A 20,054-nucleotide genomic window follows, 5' to 3' on the forward strand; every position below is an offset into this window, starting at 1 on the left:
GCCTCCTAAGTTACGGCGGCGTAGCGTAAATGGGCCGGCGTAAGCGTGCCTAATTCAAATTGTGAAATTATATTTTTGATTGCACCCCCCGACAATATCGGTGAGTACTACATATTTGATAAATAGGTGGGATTCCCATATCCTCCTCTCCTTTGTTTATAATTCAAATTGTGAAGAGGTGGGTGTGTTTTATGTAAATAAACCATGACCCGACATGATTGACGGTTTTTACGAATGGCGCATGCGCCGTCCATGGACATATCCCAGTGTGCATTGCTCCAAAGTGCGCCGCAAGGACTTTTTGGTTTCGACGTGAACGTAAATTACATCCAGCCCCATTCACGGACGAATTACGCAAACGATGTAACATTTTCAAAATTCGACGCAGGAACGACGTCCATACTTAACATTGGCTAGGCCAGCTATTTGTTCGACTAACTTTACGCCTGAAAACGCCTTACGTAAACGGTGTATCTTTACTGCGACGGGCAAGCGTACGTTCGTGAATAGGTGTATCTCGTTGATTTACGCATTCTAGGCGCAAATCAGCGTTCACGCCCCTAGCGGCCGGCGGAACTAGATAGCTAAGATACGACGGGGCAGGCAGTCGTATCTTAGCTACATTTAAGTGTATCTCAATTTGAGAATACACTTAAATGTACGACGGCGCAGATTCAGAGTTACGACGGCTTAACTCTTTGTGAATCTAGCTAAGTGTCTTGAATGTTGCACTGAGATAAAATCCAACTTGTTCTATATTTGCACGCATGCCTATTTGTTTGAGCCCAAACATTTATTTTTAATAGGCTTTTGAATACAATACAATGCAAGTCAACCCACATCAACGCATGTGTTATGGTATTAATGGGCCCTAACACATGCCTGTAACAGCCTGTAAAGCTCAGCAAGCTTCGCAAAATTAATATTTGTGTAACCAATTGAGTTTCAGGGGCTTAAAGTGGTAATAAAGTATTTTAAAGGCCACTAAGATGACTAGCCTCAGGTTATACAGTGATGAAGCAACTCCTCTTACATAAGCTGTACCTGTTTATCTGCAGCCCCCTCTTCTTCATAGGGAAGCTAAGAAAGTGTATTTCTCAGCTTCCAGAAGGTATGGGTGCAGGGACCCAATATTACACAGTGCACTGTACTGAGCACAGAGCTAAGTGTAATCTGTCTAATGTCCATTCCCTCCACTTGAGGTAATGGACATTCTCCCCTTCACAATCTCTTATGCCGCGTACAGACGACCGTTTTTAATGTCATGTAAAAAACAAAGTTTTTCTCAACGTGATTCTTGTCAAGCCTGCCTTGCATACACACGATCGTGAAAAAAAAATGCTTAAGCAAAGCATGGTGATGTACAACACGTACGACTGCACTATAAAGGGGAAGTTCAATTCAAATGGCGCCATCCTTTGGGCTTGATTATGCAAATTTCCTTCACATAACTTGCTTCTGTGCATGCACGTTTTTTCCCCTGTCCTTAAAGCCTACACACGACTATTTTTCACGACGTGAAAAACGTTGAGAAAAAAAAGAGCATGTTCTAAATTTTTAATGCCTATTTTTCACATCGAGAAAAATGCTCTGGAGCCTACACACGATCGTTATTAATGACCAATTAAGAAAATTGCATTTTTCTCATCAATTAAAAACGGTCGTGTGTACGCGGCATTAGGCTCGTTTCACATATATGCCAACAGGATGCATTTTGACCCACATCCAATTCACATGACATGTGAAATAACATTGTTTTTTTTATTGAGGTTGTTCACATATAAGCAGTGGGTCCACATGGTGAATTTAAAAAGAGTTCTGTGTGTTTCCTGAGCACTGCGGTGTGGGTTCAGGTGCGAATTCCAGGCTCATTGAGTTCTATGGTGTAACGGAACCCCAAATGGGACAGGGGTTAAATCCGTTCACGATATTCCATTCCACCCAAGACACCTTATCGACACTCCACAATCAGGCAAACGAACACGACCGATAAGAATTCCCCCCAGAAACGAGACACACAGCTCTGGTTGAGGTTCAAAACAGGGAATGGATCTTTATTATCTGCACATGGTAACACATTTCTCTTCAAAATACATCCCTCCCACCCTTGGGAAACAGGGTGGGTTAAATTGTCCAATGACAATGGTGATACAGGTCAGGTGTGTTCAAACTTCTACTTCAGTAAACAGTCTTAGCAGGGGAGGGGGGTTTGCTGGAGTGATTCCCCCCCCTTTCCTCACAGCAAGACACTTTAACATCCCATAATAGGTATTCAGACTGTCTACCAAGCTCCAATCCACATAGCAGACTTAATTACCACAATAGACAATGGAATGCAATCACACCCCACCCCTTTCATCACAGCAAGCTTACTAGTATACATCAGCCAACACACAATATATATATATACAATATATACAATATCTGACCGCATTAAATGTGACTAGCACAGACCATAGTGGGGTTCTCATTCACCCTGTGCCCCTAAAGTCACTCCTGTTACATGGCTCCCTCCTTGTGGAACACTCTGGCAGACCCAGCTTGATCCTTTTCGGGTCAACTTGGGGATGTCCGGAACTAGGAGGCCGGGATAATGTCTGTTTGCCTGGATAAACCATCAGCATTGCCATCTGGCTTACCAGGTCGGTAGCTGATGGTGAAGGTGAATAATGGAATTCAGTTCTGGAACAGTCACTTGCTTTGCTCTCTCAATGGCTCCCAAAACCTGTTGCTGATGCTCTTGGGACAGATAAGGCACCACCTGGATGCAAATCCCATTTAATCTTTTGACAATTTCCGCCTGTTTGTGCATTTCAATGTTCAAGCCACGGGACATCTCATAATACATGACATAGTGTCGTTGCATCTCTGATTTCTCGCTGGCCAACTTGTCACATTCCCATTTTAGACTGTGATATTGTGCCGGATCTACAGTACATGTCGGGGAAGGTAGTCTTACCCGGGTCTCAGCAGCAAGCGAGTTGGTTCCAGCAACGCGGGTCTGGGCACAGGTAGTCACTGTGTGGGCTTCAGCGGGGCACATCGGGGCGTACACAGAAATAAGGGGGGCCAAATCATTCCCCAGTAGTACATCTGCTGGCAAATCCTTCATCACCCCCACATTCACATGTCCCGAACCAACCCCCCAATCCAGGTGAACCCGGGCAACGGGTAGCCGGAAGACGGTGCCTCCCGCTACTCTTACGGCTACGGTGTCTCCGGTGTGCTGGCTCTCTGGGATGAGTTTCTTCTGTAGCAGGGTCATCGTGGCCCCAGAATCGCGTAGTCCATTGGCTACCTTTCCATTGACCCAGACAGTCTGCCTGTGTTGCTGTCTGTTCTCCTGGTTAGCTGCTTGTATCGGATCTGCCTCGTGCAGAACATCCCAATGTTCTTCCTCCTCAACGCAGTGGGCCGCAGGCATGGGTGTGCGGGGGTTCCCCCTTTCTGGCTGTCTCCATGACTGTGACTGCTTGGGTGGATTCAATGGACAGTCTAGCTTTCTGTGTCCTAGCTGTTTACACCCAAAACACCTGATGGACTGTGAGTAGTCCTGGGAGTTGAACCTAAGCTTCTGAGGATAAGTGGCCGCTGGAGGTGGTGTTGTAGGACAGTCCGACTGGGGTTTGTAGGCAATAGGCGACGGGGGTGCCGCTGATCCATAATCCACCCGAGCTGTGGTCTTGACCACAGAGTTGTCCAGTTTGCGGGCGTCTGTGTATTCGTCCGCCAGGCGAGCTGCTTCAGACAAGGAGAAAGGGTTTCTGTCACGGACCCATTCTCTGACTTCCCGGGACAGTTTGTCAAAGAAGTGCTCCAGCAGGAACACCTGCAGCACCTCTTCCCCGGATTCTGCTTGGCATCCATCGACCCAGTGGGATGCTGTGCGGTGTAGGTGGCATGCCCACTCGGTATATGAGTCTCCAGTCTGCTTGCTCGTCTCTCGGAACCGCCTCCGGTATGCCTCTGGTGTGACGGCATACCTGGCCAAAAGTGCTTCTTTTACCAGTCCATAGTTCATAATATCCTTGTCTGGAATGGCCCTGAATGCTTCACTGGCCCGGCCGGACAATTTCCCAGACAAAATGGTAACCCATTCCTCTGTGGGCACCCGGTGTAGGGCACATTGCCGTTCAAAATCAGCAAGGTACCCATCAATCTCCCCTTCAGTTTCAATGAAGTTCTTAAAAGCAGCAAAATGTATCTTTCTCCTTTCAGTTGGTGCTGCTGTGACTTCTGCTGCTGCAGAATGTCTTTGCCGTAGCCAATTTGCGTCCACAGCAGCTATAACTCGGTCTATGATCTCCGGTGGAGGGTTAGGACCATAGTGTGCCAGTCTTAGCTTAACAGCCCGATCAAAACTTTCTTCCTCCGGGGTCCTGTCTGTTACGCTGGGCCTTTCCATTATGTTGGGTCTTTCCGCTCCATCCATTTGGACAAGTTCTGTGATCACGTCCATCTTCTTATGGTTTCTGGCTGCTCTGCCCCGGCTCTCCAGTAAGTCCTTGAGGGTAGAGAGCTTCAGCCGTTCCTACTGTGTCTCCATTGTCCTGTGTCCTTGTAGCTGTCCTTTAAGGCTGTGGGATCATCCCACTGCTGCCACCAATTGTAACGGAACCCCAAATGGGACAGGGGTTAAATCCGTTCACGATATTCCATTCCACCCAAGACACCTTATCGACACTCCACAATCAGGCAAACGAACACGACCGATAAGAATTCCCCCCAGAAACGAGACACACAGCTCTGGTTGAGGTTCAAAACAGGGAATGGATCTTTATTATCTGCACATGGTAACACATTTCTCTTCAAAATACATCCCTCCCACCCTTGGGAAACAGGGTGGGTTAAATTGTCCAATGACAATGGTGATACAGGTCAGGTGTGTTCAAACTTCTACTTCAGTAAACAGTCTTAGCAGGGGAGGGGGGTTTGCTGGAGTGATTCCCCCCCCATTCCTCACAGCAAGACACTTTAACATCCCATAATAGGTATTCAGACTGTCTACCAAGCTCCAATCCACATAGCAGACTTAATTACCACAATAGACAATGGAATGCAATCACACCCCACCCCTTTTATCACAGCAAGCTTACTAGTATACATCAGCCAACACACAATATATATATATACAATATATACAATATCTGACCGCATTAAATGTGACTAGCACAGACCATAGTGGGGTTCTCATTCACCCTGTGCCCCTAAAGTCACTCCTGTTACATATGGGAATGCTACTAAATCACACATGTGTTCAGTTGTGTTTAGGATTCAGTTCAAGATTGTGTTCAGGATTTCAGCACAGATTTCTCTCCTACTACAGGAGTTGACACCCTTTATCTACTATGTATTAGCCAGCACTGAAAAGGCAGATGTGACAAAAATCTGAAAAAAACACCTGACAAAAGCTGCAAAAACGTGCAATTCCGTTTTTAAAAAGCTCTCAATATCACTTGGGAGAAAACGCTTGAAAAACGCTTAAAAACATGCTGTTTACGTGGGAATGAATCCGAAAAAGCATTTTGTCAGGTGTTTACTGTCACCTGTGTCCTTATTGGTGGAATTTTTGCTTACCTCCTGTCAAAACAGGAAGTCATTTGAAATCTCACAAAAAGGACATAAACAAAAACACATTTTTAAAAAGGCCTGCGAAGAGATCTACGTTGTACTATATTTTTATTATCTTGCTGCCTGTGCTTTCTTTCTATGACCCCTCCATATTTATTGTGAGGTGTCCAGGAAAGGAAAATCTCTGTTAGGCTGCATTCACACCTGAGCGTCGGTCGTTCGGTCATTTTTTCGGGCGTTTTGTCGCGCGTATTCATGCTTATTTGCGCGTTTGCATACAGCGTCGTCTGACGTTTTTGTACTTCAACGTTTTTTATTTTAGCCAATAGGAAAAATGATCATCTTTTCATCACTTGTTGCTACGTTGGTAGATTTTTTTAATCTTCTGCCTGGGTGAAAAGTTCTATTGATTAAAGCGACGAAACGCCCGTAGCAAACGCTCGTTGTCGTGCAAGTCGCTTGAATCAAGCGTTTCCATTACTTTCTATGGGAAATGGAAACGCTCAAATACGCCCAAACCGCCCGATACGCGGAAGGGTTCGGAACTTGTTTGAGCTTCAGTCCTGTACACCTGATCAGTTTGTCTTCATGTCCTGTACACCTGATCAGTTTGTCTGATGAAAACGGACCGTTTTCATCGGACGAACCGATCGTGTGTGGGCCCCATCAGTTTTTTTCCCATCGGTGAAAAAAATAGAACCTGTTTTAATTTTTTCGTATGGTTAAAAAAACGATAGAAAAAAACGATCGTCTGTGGGGAAATCTATCGGTCAAAAATCCACGCATGCTCAGAATCAAGTCGACGCATGCTCGGAAGCATTGAACTTCATTTTTCTCTGCACGTCGTTGTGTTTTACGTCACCGCGTTGGACACGATCAGATTTTTAACCAATGGTGTGTAGGCAAGACTGATGAACGTCAGCTTCATCGGATATCTGATGAAAAAATCCATCGGTTCATTTTCATCAGACGAACCGATCGTGTGTACAGGGCATTACTGACACACATAATAACCTGTCTGAAATTTTAACTCTCGTCCCATTCTATCCAAAGTTTAAAAAAATGGCTAATACAGTATATATTAATATATTAACAATAATTTGGAAAGATCTCTACACTAGAGCTAAAAGAGGAAAATTTGAGAAATAGTGCGGGATAGAGGAATTTCCAAAACAGGAACAGTCACTTCAAATGTAGGACAGTTCTGCATATGCTACTGCATATAGTACACTAATCATGCTGCAATATTTCCCTCTAGTGGTTTCATTGTATAACAACTTCATGATCAATTCAATAAGATTACCTACAGTATATATTATATTTAGCTAGCATCATATCAAGACCCTGGCACTGCAAAATTATTATTAAAGCGGACCTAAACTGTATCTGAGCACCACAAACCGAAAAGACCATTTATTTAATTTTATTATTCAAAGCAAACTGACCCATCTTTCCATGTCTCTATGCTTTGAGATCACTTTGAAAAACATCCCCCTAGCATTTCTAGCCATGGCCATCAGAGTAAGGGCAGATGATTCACCTAGCTTTTATTGCTGGAATCCATCTGCCCTTAGGAAGATTTGCTTAGCTGAGAAATCCTCTCCTCCCCTCCTTCATATGAAAGGATAAATGCCCATGAAGAATTCTGAAACATATGACATCCTTTTGGATTAGGACAGAAAATAGAAAGCAACTAAAGAAATGTAGAAAAAAAAGTTTAACACAAATAAATATCTATTTACTAATGCTAGTAGCAAAGATAAAAATAGTTAATGTTGATTGATAGAGTTTAGTTCCGCTTTAACTCTGCTGACCCGATTTTCGGTTATTTTGTCAATTTCTCCTCGACTACTCTACCAGGGACCTTAAAGGGGTTGTAAAAGCAGAAGTTTTTTTTTTATCTTAATGCATTCCATGCATTAAAATAAAAAACCTGTGTGTAGCAGCCTCCCTAGCCCCCCTAATACTTACCTGAGCTTGCCGTTCTAATGCCCTTCCTCCTTTCCCATCTTCCTGTTTCTGTGCTTGTAAGGACTTTTTCTATAAGTCTCTCTTCTTTTTAAAGTTTAATTTATGTATTGCAAATACATAAAGGACATTCATGTCTCAAACTTTAAGGTTTGGGTGTAGGAAATAAGTGTGACCTGCAAGCACTATTGACTATACACCTCCTGAGTAAATATGAATTGTAAACTACGCACCAAATGTTATCTGTCTATTTACAATACACCCACGGTTTATGTGAAGAGTAGTCTTGTACACACGAGCAGACATGTCCGATGAAAACGGTCCACGGACCGTTTTCATCGGACATGTCTGCTGGGAGCTTTTGGTCTGATGTGTGTACACACCATCAGACCAAAATCCCCGCGGACAGAGAACGCAGTGACGTAGAAGACACCAACGTTCTCTAACACGGAAGTACAATGCTTCCACGCATGCGTCGAATCAATTTGACGCATGCGCAGGATTTCGGGCCGCTGGTTATACGTCATAACCAGCGGACATGTCCGATGAGTCGTACTAACCATCGAACATGTCCGACGGACATGTTTCCAGCGGACAAGTTTCTTAGCATGCTAAGAAACTTTTGTCCGCTGGAACCCTGTCCGCTAGGCCAGAAAAATGTCTGCTAGGCCCTACACACGGTCGGACATGTTCGCGGAAACTGGTTCGTGGACCAGTTTCAGCCGACATGTTCGGTCGTGTGTATGAGGCCTTACAGAACACATACTACTATTTATTTATAATGTATTTATTACAGGTTTTTACAGTATATAGTGCTGTCAATTTACACAACACTTTACATATGCACTATATTGTACATTCATATCAGTCCCAGTCTTTTATATGCTAAGGAAAAGTTAAGACTGCTATTGCCATATAACATCCTAATTTCCTATACCACAGCTGGTACACTTGGGTTTGCCTTATTGCCCATACACACGATCCGGAAATCGGACGAAAAATACTGCTTTCGACACGATCATACGATAATCAGATCGTTAGTACAGAGCTTACCAGAGCCGATCACGACAGTTCATCCGATATTATTTGATAGGACCGCTTATTCCCCTGATGCTTCAGTATAAGCTGAGATTTGATTTTTAAAAGTAACCCTGTGAAGTACATTATACCCTTTACTGTTCTGTTTATGTGTAATGATTTCCATGTGCCAATCTACTTTATCATATTTGTGATCTTAGTTTACCAATACAGTCTGCTTATTTTTTTAAAGGGTGGTGTGTACAGTATAATTCTGCTGGATGCAAGGTATTCCAGTGGTGTCAGCAAGGGTATGGTCTCGCATAGGGCTAGACAAGAGCAGAAGGCCCAAAACTAGACTTATACAAACTACCTATAGCAGACCTTCTCCCTTCCAGTAAACTCTCCTGTGCAGCGGCTAAACAGAGGAGGTTCCCAGCAGCTCAATGTTGGGTCTGCTGGCTATGTGAGGTTCCCTTCTGTGCAGAACACAGTGGGGGTTATTTATGAAAGGCAAATCCACTTTGCACTACAAGTGCAAACTACAAGTGCAAAGTGCACTTGAAATTGCACTGAAAGTGCATCTGGAAGTGCAGCATTTTAGCTTGCACATGATTGGATGATAAAATCAGCAGAGCTTCCCCTCATTTTGGATCTTCCCCTCAGATTTACAGCAACTGCACTTCCAAGTGCACTTTCAGTGCAATTTCCAGTGCAGTTTGCAAAGTGGATTTGCCTTTCGTAAATAACCCCCACTGACACCGTGCTAAAATCAGGAACTCTATTCAATTTGCATTAAACTAACTTTTAGGTAACATTTCCATTACCATTGAAGGCCCATGGACAGGTTTTTGTGACAGTATTACAGGCAAATAACAGCCTGTTGGACCATGCAACCTCCTTTCCCCCAAAGAGAATGACAGGGGCAGTATATGCAGGAGAGGAGTGTGGAGGTTTTCACATGGGGAACGTATGTGCAAGAGAGGAGTGAATGTCAGCAGGCAATATATGCAAGTGAGAACTGTGGATGGTGTGGCAGTGAGGCTGTGACGGTAGAAAATAAATGCAAAGAGCATGACAGGCGGTGTTTATAGAAGAATTATAAAAATATGACAGTATGTGCAGGAAAGGAGTGCAGAGGGTATGAAGGTGGGCAGTACAGTGGGGATCGAAAGTTTGGGCACCCCAGGTAAAAATTTGTATTAATGTGCATAACGAAGCCAAGGAAAGATGGAAAAATCTCCAAAAGGCATCAAATTACAGATTAGACATTCTTATAATATGTCAAAAAAAGTTAGATTTTATTTCCATCATTTACACTTTCAAAATTACAGAAAACAAAAAAATGGCGTCTGCAAAAGTTTGGGCACCCTGCAGAGTTAATATCTTGTACTGCCCCCTTTGGCAAGTATCACAGCTTGTAGACGCTTTTTGTAGCCAGCCAAGAATCTTTCAATTCTTGTTTGAGGTATCTTTGCCCATTCTTCTTACAAAAGTCTTCCAGTTCTTTGGGATTTCTGGTCTGTCTGTCTGTCACGCACTGCTCTTTTAAGGTCTATCCATAGATTTTGAATTATGTTGAGGTCAGGAGATTGTGAAGGCCGTGGCAAAACCTTCAGTTTACGCCTCTTGATGTAATCCCCCGTGGATTTTGAGGTGTGTTTAGGATCATCATCCATTTGTAGAAGTCATCATCTCTTTAACTTCAGCTTTTTCACAGATGGCATCAAGTTACCATCCAAAATTTGCTGGAATTTTATTGAATCCATTTTTCCTTCTACTCGTGAAATGTTCCCTGTGCCACTGGCTGCAATACAACCCCAAAGCATGATTGATCCACCCCCATGCTTAACAGTCGGACAGAGGTTCTTTTCATTAAATTCTGTGCCCTTTCTTCTCCAAACGTACCTTTGCTCATTCCGGCCAAAAAGTTATATTTTAACCTCATCGGTCCACAGAACTTGTTTCCAAAATGCATCAGGCTTGTCTATATGTTCATTTGCAAAGTTCAAACGCTGATTTTTGTCGTGAGAACATGGAAGAGGTTTTCTTCTGATGACTCTTCCATGAACACCATATTTGTACAAGTATCTCTTTATAGTGGAATAGTGTACCACAACTCCAGTGTCTGCCAGATCTTTCTGGAGGGATCGTGCAGTCAAACGTGGGTTTTGAATTGCTTTTCTCACAATCCTGCGAGCTGTTCTGTCTGATATTTTTCTTGGTCTTCCAGATCTTGCTTTAACTTTCACTGTTCCTGATTACTGCTATTTCTTAATTACATACCGAACAGAGGATATTGACATCTGAAAACGCTTTGCTATCTTCTTATAGCCTTCTCCAGCTTTGTGAGCGTCAACTATTTTCAGTTTCAATTTTCTAGACAACTGCTTAGAAGAACCCATGGTGCTGATTGTTGGGGCAAGGTCAGATGAGTCTGGGCATTTAAAACCTTTGAGATTGACATCATCTGGTCTTCCCAGATGATGATTGAGAACAATCCATGACACTGGCAGGTCTCAGCTTTGCAAAGGGGGCAGTGCATGCTATAAATTCTGGAGGGTGCCCAAACTTTTGCAGACACCATTTTTTTGTTTTCTGTAATTATGAAAGTGTAAATGATGGAAATAAAATCTAACTTTTTTTGACATATTATAAGAATGTCTAATCTGTAATTTGATGCCTTTTGGAGATTGTTCCATCTTTCCTTGGCTTCGTTATGCACATTAATAATTTTTTTTACCTGGGGTGCCCAAAATTTCGATCCCCACTCTATGTGCTGGAGAGGAGTGCATAGGTTATTACAGTGGGTAGAATGTCCAGAACAGGGGTGTAAGAGGGCATAAGAAGGGCCAGTGTTTGCAGGAGAGAGTGGCTGTGGGTATAAATGTGGGCAGTATGTGCAGGGGGTATTACAGTGAGTGTTATGTCCAGTACAGGGGTGCCAGGGTATGGTAATGGGTACCTCCCCTGATCTTCTTACCACATAAATTGGGTGAGCATATACCTATAGTAAGAGGCCACTCCACCATTTTATACACTCCCGTTTACCTGGTCCAAGACCCACACTTCATATACCAGAAGATATTCTGAAAAATAGGATTGTCCATGCCAGTTGCCTTTCTCATGCTTTACTTGAATCACATAGCATAGTTCCATAACACAGCACATTGACAGGCTCTCTTCCCTCTTCTCCAGCACATCTTACAACTAAAAGAACCGGAGGCTTTCACACAGCCTTTTCCTGAGTACCACATTTCTTCATCCATAGTCTTAAATTTGGGTCCCTTTCAAATAGGAGCTTTCATAGGCCTGCCCCGAGGGGGCTTTTTCTTACCTTTCTCATGGCCTACATTTTTTTTATCTGAGACCAACTCTTCTCACACGTCTCTCTAGCTCCACCACAAGCAGACAAATTTGGCTAACAAGGCAGGACACACTATTAGACACAACTTAACTATACAGAGGCTTAACCCCTGCCTACAAGGTGAGCAGTATGTGCAAGGACAGAAGTGCAAAAGGGTAGACTCGTCCCCTTCATCCCAGAAGAGGTAATAGTGGAAGTAGTTGGAACAATCAACAATTGCCGGTTCTACTACGCAAACTCCCTCTACATAGGACTACCTAAATACCAGATTTTGCGCCTACAAGTCGTCCAGGACACGCCAGCAAGACTGGTAACGGGGAAAAATCCTGGGAATCCATCACCCCTTCACTGAGGACCCTTCATTGGCTAACTGTAAAGGATCGGATCACATTCAAGACCCTCTGCCTCACCCACAAGTGCACACAAGGAAACGCTCCTCAATACTTATGCGAGAAAATAAAACACTACACACCCAATCGCGCTCTCCGATCAACCAACCAAAACCTCCTCTACATCCCCAAGTCCCACTACAAATTGAAGGGAGAACATAGATTTGCAGTCCAAGGACCACGGCTATGGAACACTCTACCCACGGACATCCACATGGAGGAAAACCATCGGGCCTTCAGGAAAAAACTTAAGACCCACCTATTTAGAAGAATTAGGACGTCACCGGATGCAAAGCGATTTGAGCCGATTTAGCGTTTGTAGCGCTATACAAGTTATTCACTCACTCACTCTAAGGGAGCTGTATGTCCCGGAGAGCAGCACGGATGATGGCCAGTATGTTCCCGTCAGTTTTGGGTAGGATGGCAGGCAGTATATGCAGCAAAGGAATGAGGAGGGTATTACGGCAGGCAGTATTAGCTGTAGAGGAGTGTGGAAGGTATGATGACAGATAGTATTTTTGGGAAAGGAGTTTGGAGAGTATGATGGCACGTAGTGTTTGTTGGAAATTGCATGTCAGGTCAGAAATCAGCCAAAAATTCAGGCTGAAATTAGACCTGTACCGGTGAATGAAGATGCACTGGACTCTTGCTGTGAGCCGCTCCATGCTTTAGTGTGAACCCAGCCTGAAGGAACATCTGGAGAGCAGGTGCATGCTGACTCATGTTTCTGTGATTCAACAGAACAAGCTTTCATTGAAAATGTTTCAAAAATAGTAAGAGCATTAGTATTGGCTTCATCTTTCCACACTCTACATTGACAAACATGATGGACTTTAATATTAGAATTGAGCACAATGTGCATCAAAACACACAGAGGTGCTTAAATTATATTTTTTTTTACTTACCGAGGAGGATGATATAATCCTGATTTGTTCCAGAGCTTCAGACAGGCTACCTTCAATTTCAAAATCATCTAAAGAGAACAAGTCCCCTGCTCTGGACAGATCTTTCTGTTCTAAGACCAGTTGAAACAAATGGTGCATGGCTGTTACTCATTCCACAAATTACAATTTACATGCATGCGAATGTGTCAAGAGTTCATTACAGTCCATTCTTTCAAGTATCATCCTTTGTTCAGATCTCTCTATAAAAGAAAATAACATAAATATTGTAATTAGCTTACTTATTTTTTTCTGTAGTAAATGAAGTTAAACATTCTGGTACAATCAAAATCATAGTAATTCTATAATTTTACATGCAAAAGAAAATTGTATACTGGTATGTATGCACACATTGTAAAATACATTTTGTGACAAACACACATAAAAAAAATCATGAATCCCCACCTCTGGGTGGGTAATCTATTGTTGCTGTGTGGGATATCAGTTGTTGTTGGGAGGGATCTAGTGTTAGCCAATTAAGCTCTAAGCCTCTTTCTGAGATTTTGTGTTTACAAGTTAAAAACATTTTTTTCGCTAGAAATTTACTTAGAACCACCAAACGTTATATATATATATTTTTTCTAACACCCTAGAGAATAAAATGGCGGTCTTTGCAATACTTTTTGTCTCACCGTATTTGCGTAAAAGCGTTTCGCACTGCGACCAGTGCTTAGTCATGATTGCCATGACTAAGCACTGATCACAGTGCGAAACGCGTAAGCTGTATTCCACCCTTTGCTGTTATTTGTAGTGCATTTTACATCTTTTTTTTAAATAAAGACAACCCAATGTTTTTTTTGGAGGTGCGGCTGTCGATCCTTTTAACTTCTACATTTTGCCTCGTGCATTGCCGTCACTCCTGGCCTCCTGAGCAGCTACTGATGGTCCAGCAGACCCACCTTGAGCGGTAATTTCTCTTTCCCTTGTCAGTAAATTTACTGGTGGTTGGCAACCCTGGTCCAAACCATGATATCACCACCATCATGTCTGGGTTGGGATATGCTGGGATATGGTTATTATGCTGGAATTCAGCTTTTGCCTATGACAAAATGCAATGCTTTTAATCCTACTCAAAAATGTATTTTACAAATAAATTATTGAAAATTAAGCCAGAAATGTATATTTACATAAGTCTACAGAGTATTCAAAATTAAGCAAACTGTAGATAGGGGGCAATCTTTTATTTTAGATAGTATTGGCATTTTCCCTGCAACCCCACAGAGTAGTCCCCATTGTCAGAATACAATATTACAGTGGGAGAGATCCCTGCATCCACATTGCTTGTGTGGATATGGGGATCGAAGTTGAACAGAAAAAAAATCTATTTGAATATCCAGCTTTAGTGGGAGGACTGACCTACACCAGTGGCGGCTGGTGCTCAACATTTTGGGGGAGGGGGGCGCAAACGTAAAAAGAAAAAAATTGCAGCCTCACTGTGCCCATCAAATGCAGCCACTGTGCCATCAATTCGCACCACTGTGCCATGCCATCAAATGCAGTCACTGTGCATTGGCAGCACCACAAGGCCCAGAACATAGATGTCCACAGAGCTACAAGTCCCAGCAGAGCCAGAGGCAGAGCATAGATGTCCACAGCACTACAAGTCCCAGCAGAGCCAGAGCATAGATGTCCACAGCACTACAAGTCCCAGCAGAGCCAGAGCATAGATGTCCACAGCACTACAAGTCCCATCAGATCCAGAACATACCACAGAACTACAAGTCCCAGCAGAGCAGAGGGGCCAGCAGGTCTCGTGGCTGGTTGCTGTCCATACCATCTAGCAAGTATCCAATTCATTCCACATATGAACAGCAGCTAGGAAAAGGAGATTACACCCTGGCACTTACCTTTCTGGGGTCAGCCCAGCCATGCTTCTACCGTCCCTTGATATCCCTCGTCCCGCCCTCGATGACGCTTCAGCCAATCGGTAACCTGATTACCAGAATCAGATTACTTGATTGGCTGAGACGCCTGTCAGTCTTATTCAAGGAACGCACACACCGTGCGTTCCAAGAATAGACTCCTGGAAAACGAGGGCTGTTCTTGGAAAGCCTATCAGAGCCACCGGCTCTGATAGGCACTTCCGTTCAGCCAACCAGCTGCCGTTATTCAGGTAACCGGTGCCCTACGTCCGGTTATCTGAATAAACCAGGCAGCTGGCAACCAACAATAACATACATTCGTGCAATACAATGCATGAATGTATGTTATTTTGCGAGAGGGGGTGGTGCTGCAGCGCCCTCTATAGACGGCCACCATCACTGCAGCTAGTAAAGAGTAAAAACGACATTTTAGGAAAAATAAAAATTCTCAAAGGGCCCCTTTTTTTTTTTGACTACAGGAGGGGGGGGGGGGGCGGCGCACTACAAGTGCAAAGCGCACTTGAAAGTGCACTTGGAAGCTCGGCTGATTTTATTATCCAATCATGCGCAAGCTAAAATGCTGTTTTATTTCCCTTGCATGTCCCCCTCGGATTTACAGCGACTGCACGTTCAAGTGCACTCTGCACTTGTTGTTTGCACTTATAGTGCAAAGTGGATTTTCCTTTATTAAGTAACCCCCAATGAGCCAACTGACCCATGCTGCAAGCACCATATGGTCTGCATTGTGGTGTGTTGCAAAAAATGTTGTAGGTTTGGTTTTTGGTCCAAAATAAATAGGCAGCATACGTCAATGCACAAAATACAGCATGTTAATAGTCAATGCTGGAAATACTATAAAAAAAACTTCTAAACTGATATTATCCAATACACACTCCTTCAATCCAACAAGAAAGAGTGCATTATAAATTTTACAAATTATATTTCAGGAAGATTAATGTTTAATTTAAGAGCGTGTTTTGTGCATACTCTGGATTTAGGAAAAAAACATTAACAACTGTTATCTGAGTTAATCTGTAATCTGTTTAAATTACTGAAATATTTTTAATGAAAAATGGTCCTGCGTGACATTAAGGCTACTTTCACACTGGGGCGGGGATTTCTGCCACTAGCAGGGAGCTTTTAACCCCCGCTAGCGGCCTAATAAAGGACTAATAGCACCCGCAAAGTGCCACTGCTGAAGTGCTTTGCAGGCGCTTTGGCAGTGTTATGCCGCGTACACACGACCGGTTTTCATGACTTGAAAAATGCTATTTTTTTAATTGGTCATTAAAAACGATCGTGTGGGCTCCAGAGCATTTTTCTCGACGTGAAAAATGGCCATTAAAAATTTAGAACATTCTCCAATTTTTCTCTTTGTTTTTCACGTCGTCATTTTTCACGTCATGAAAAACAGTGGTGTGTAGGCTTTAACGACGGGAAAAACGCACATGCTCAGAAGCAAGTTATGAGACAGGAGAACTTGTTCTGGTAAAACTAGCATTTGTAATGGAGATAGCACATTGTCATCCTGTAACAGACTGAAAAGCACAAAGACTGAAAAGAGCGAATCGTCTCAACAAACTCTTTCTAACACGAAATCAGCAAAAGCAGCCCAAAGGGTGGCGCCATCTGAATGGAACTTCCACTTTATAGTGCCGTCGTACGTGTTGTACGTCACCACGCTTTGCTTGAGCATTTTTTTTTTCACAATCGTGTGTATGCAAGGCAGGCTTGACAAGAATCACGTCGAGAAAAACATTGTTTTTTCCATGACATTAAAAGCGGTCGTGTGTACGCAGCATTAGCCATTGATTTCAATGGCAGGGACGGTGGAGGAGCGGTGTGTACACTGCTTCTCCATCACCCAAAAGATGCTGCTTGCAGTACTTTTTCTAACATCCTGCAAGCGCACCGCTCCAGTGTGAAAGCACTCGGGCTCTCACACTGAGGCTGCAGGGGAGGCATTTTTCAGGTGCTTTACAGGCACTATTTTTAGCCCTTTAGCGCCTGAAAATTGCCCCGTGTGAAAGTAGTTTCAAATATTCCAAAGTGATCAGTCTTATACTCAGTAATGCTGATAGACTCCGAGAAAGATTTACAAGTTTACAAAAAGGTATCATCCATATTGCATATTTGTTAGATGTTTCTCGTAGTTAGTGACCAGGTTTGCACACATCTCAGGAGGGATTTTGGTCCACTCTTCCTAACAGATCTTCTCTAAATCCTTAAGGTTTCTTGACTGTCACTTGGCAACTCGAAGTTTAAGCTCCCTCTACAAATTTTCTATAGGTTTAAGGTCTGGAGACTGGCTATTCCACTCCATGACCTTAATGTGCTTCTTCTGGAGCCACTCCTTTGTTGTCTTGGCAATATGCTTTGGGTCATTGTCATGCTGAAAGACCCATCCATGACCTATCTTCAGTGTTCTTAGGGGCATAGTCAGCATTTTTCATCCTCCAAACACAACGAGCCCCCCTCCTCAAGAAGGCACATGTACAGTCATGCCAATGAACATCTAAATGATTCAGAGAAGCATTGGGAGAAAGTGCTGTGGTCAGATGAAACCAAAATAAAGCTCTTTGGAATGCTGACTATGACACTAAGAACACCATCCCTACAGTCAAGCAGGAAGGTGGAAACATGCTTTGGGGCTGTTTCTCTGCTAAAGGTACAGGCCAACTTGGCCAGATTGAGGGGCTAATGGATGGGGCCATGTGATGTTCAATCTTGGATAAGAACCTTCTTCCCTCAGCCAAAACACCAGTGAAAATAAAAATCACATGTGAAGGGGATCTGGGTGTGAGGGGCTGATGATTACCAACATGTAACATGTTACACCCTAAATACAGGTGTAATATGTTGATAAAGATAAACGTATCCTTTAACTACTTCCCGACCGCGCACCGCCGTTCTACGTCGGCAAGGTGGCTGTCCTAGGCGAGAGCACGTAGTATAACGTCCTCTCTTCTAGCCGCCACTAGGGGGCCCCCCGCTCGCCCCCGACTCCTGTGCGTGTGCCCGGCGGACTCGATCGCCGCCGGGCACCCGCGATTGCTCGTTACAGAGCGGGGACCGGGAGCTGTGTGTGTAAACACACAGCTCTCGGTCCTGTCAGCGGGGGAAATGCTGATCTTCTGTTCATACAATGTATGAACAGAGGATCAGTGTTTCCCCTAGTGAGGCCACCCCCCCACAGTAAGATAACACCCAGGGACATACTTAACCCCTTCCCCGCCCCCTAGTGTTAACCCCTTCACTGCCAGTGGCATTTTTATAGTAATCCAATGCATTTTTATAGCACTGATCGCTATAAAAATGCCAATGGTCCCAAAAATGTGTCAAAAGTGTCCGCCATAATGTCGCAGTACCGAAAAAAAATCGCTGATCGCCGCCATTACTAGTAAAAAAATATATTAATAAAAATGTCACCGGGGGGTAAGTGGTTAAAATGCACTCCATAATTTCCTCTTAACAGACTCAAGCTCCAGCGGAGCCGCAAACAATGCACACCCCCCCCCCCCCTCAGACGGTCAGGTCAACTGCACAACCCCCCTCGGGGGGTCGTTTCTCCTTTCGTCCAATCAGGACCGCTTTCTGATTGGCCAGGAGGCAAAAGGAGAATCAGTGTGACAATAACGAATCTGTGGCCCAAGCCCACCCTTTTTTGAAGCCTATTAGCTCTGGCTCTAATCATGTGCTTCAAAAAAAAAAACATTGGAATCCATGTGTCCGGAGCCCTGCATGCCCTGTGCCACTGTCAAGCTCCCTTCTCTTTACAGTCTTAAAGCGGAGGTTCACCCTAAAATAATTATATACCATCCTGTCCAGCATACTAGCATCAGCTACAGTATGCCTTTTTTTTTGCGCTGTATTTACCGTTTAATCCTTCCTTTTCTTTTCAGACTCCCGCGGGGAGTAGGCGTTCCTATGAAGAGGGGAACATGATTGACGTCCGGCTATGGACGCGTTCCGAAAATAGCCGAAATAGGATTCGGCTGTATACGGCGCCTGCGCAGTCAGCTCCTAGTCTGTGCGCAGGCGCCGTATAGCGCCTAGTCCGGCTATTTTCGGAACGCGTGACGCGCCATAGCCGGACATCAATCATGTTCCCCTCTTCATAGGAACGCCTACTCCCCGCGGGAGTCTGAAAAGAATCTGAAGAATTAAACGGTAAATACAGCGCAAAAAAAAAGGCATACTGTAGCTGTGCTTCAGTAAACTAAAATAAGCTTCTTGGTCTTTAATGTCACACTCAGTATTAGGTGTGTACAACTGTGTCTGCAAGCCCTGCCGGGAGCATTTTGAAACAATAAGCGATGATGTCAGTGGTGACAAAATTATATCTCTCTCTCTGTGGAGTCTATACCTCTTATAATACAAGAAAGGACTTTGGAAGCCGCAGCTTGGTATTGCATGCTATTATTAAAGGGGATGTAAAGGTTTGTTTTTTATTTTCTAAATAGGTTCCTTTAAGCTAGTGCATTGTTGGTTCACTAACCTTTTCCTTTGATTTCCCTTCTAAATGTTTTTTCTTTGTTTTCTTTGTCTGAATTTCTCACTTCATTTTCCTCCGCAGTAAGCTGTTCTGGCTGACTAACCCACAGCCAGAACGACTCGGATGATGGTGGAAAGTTTACTGAGGAGAATCAGGAAGTGAGAAATTCAGACAAAGAAAAAAAACATTTAGAAGGGAAATCGAAGGAAAAGGTAAGTGAACCAACAATGCACTAGATTAAAGGAACCTATTTAGAAAATAAAAAACAAACCTTTGCAACCCCTTTTAAGCTTATTATCTACCAAAACACCCAGATCCTGATTGCCCCAGTTGTACTTCCCCTAGTATGTATGATGCATGCAATTATCTTAGCCACCAAGAGCATAACTTTACACTTATCAACATTAAACCTCATTTGCCACATAGTTGCCCAATTAAAGGGGA

At 43.5% G+C, this 20,054-nt stretch overlaps 1 protein-coding gene across 5 annotated transcripts in view; it reads right to left on the minus strand.

The window, feature by feature from the left end:
• The window catches only part of VEPH1 (ventricular zone expressed PH domain containing 1), a 500,435-nt gene that overhangs the window by 428,188 nt on the left and 52,193 nt on the right, over positions 1 to 20,054 (minus strand). For all 5 annotated transcript variants that reach the window (XM_040349240.1, XM_040349244.1, XM_040349242.1 and 2 more), the window contains one exon: positions 13,218 to 13,456. In XM_040349240.1, coding sequence (XP_040205174.1) covers positions 13,218 to 13,355 — 138 coding nt within the window. In that variant the 5' untranslated portion in view covers positions 13,356 to 13,456. The remainder of the gene's footprint in view (positions 1 to 13,217; positions 13,457 to 20,054) is intronic.

This window comes from Rana temporaria, chromosome 4, assembly GCF_905171775.1.
Source record: "Rana temporaria chromosome 4, aRanTem1.1, whole genome shotgun sequence".
Taxonomy (NCBI): domain Eukaryota; kingdom Metazoa; phylum Chordata; class Amphibia; order Anura; family Ranidae; genus Rana; species Rana temporaria.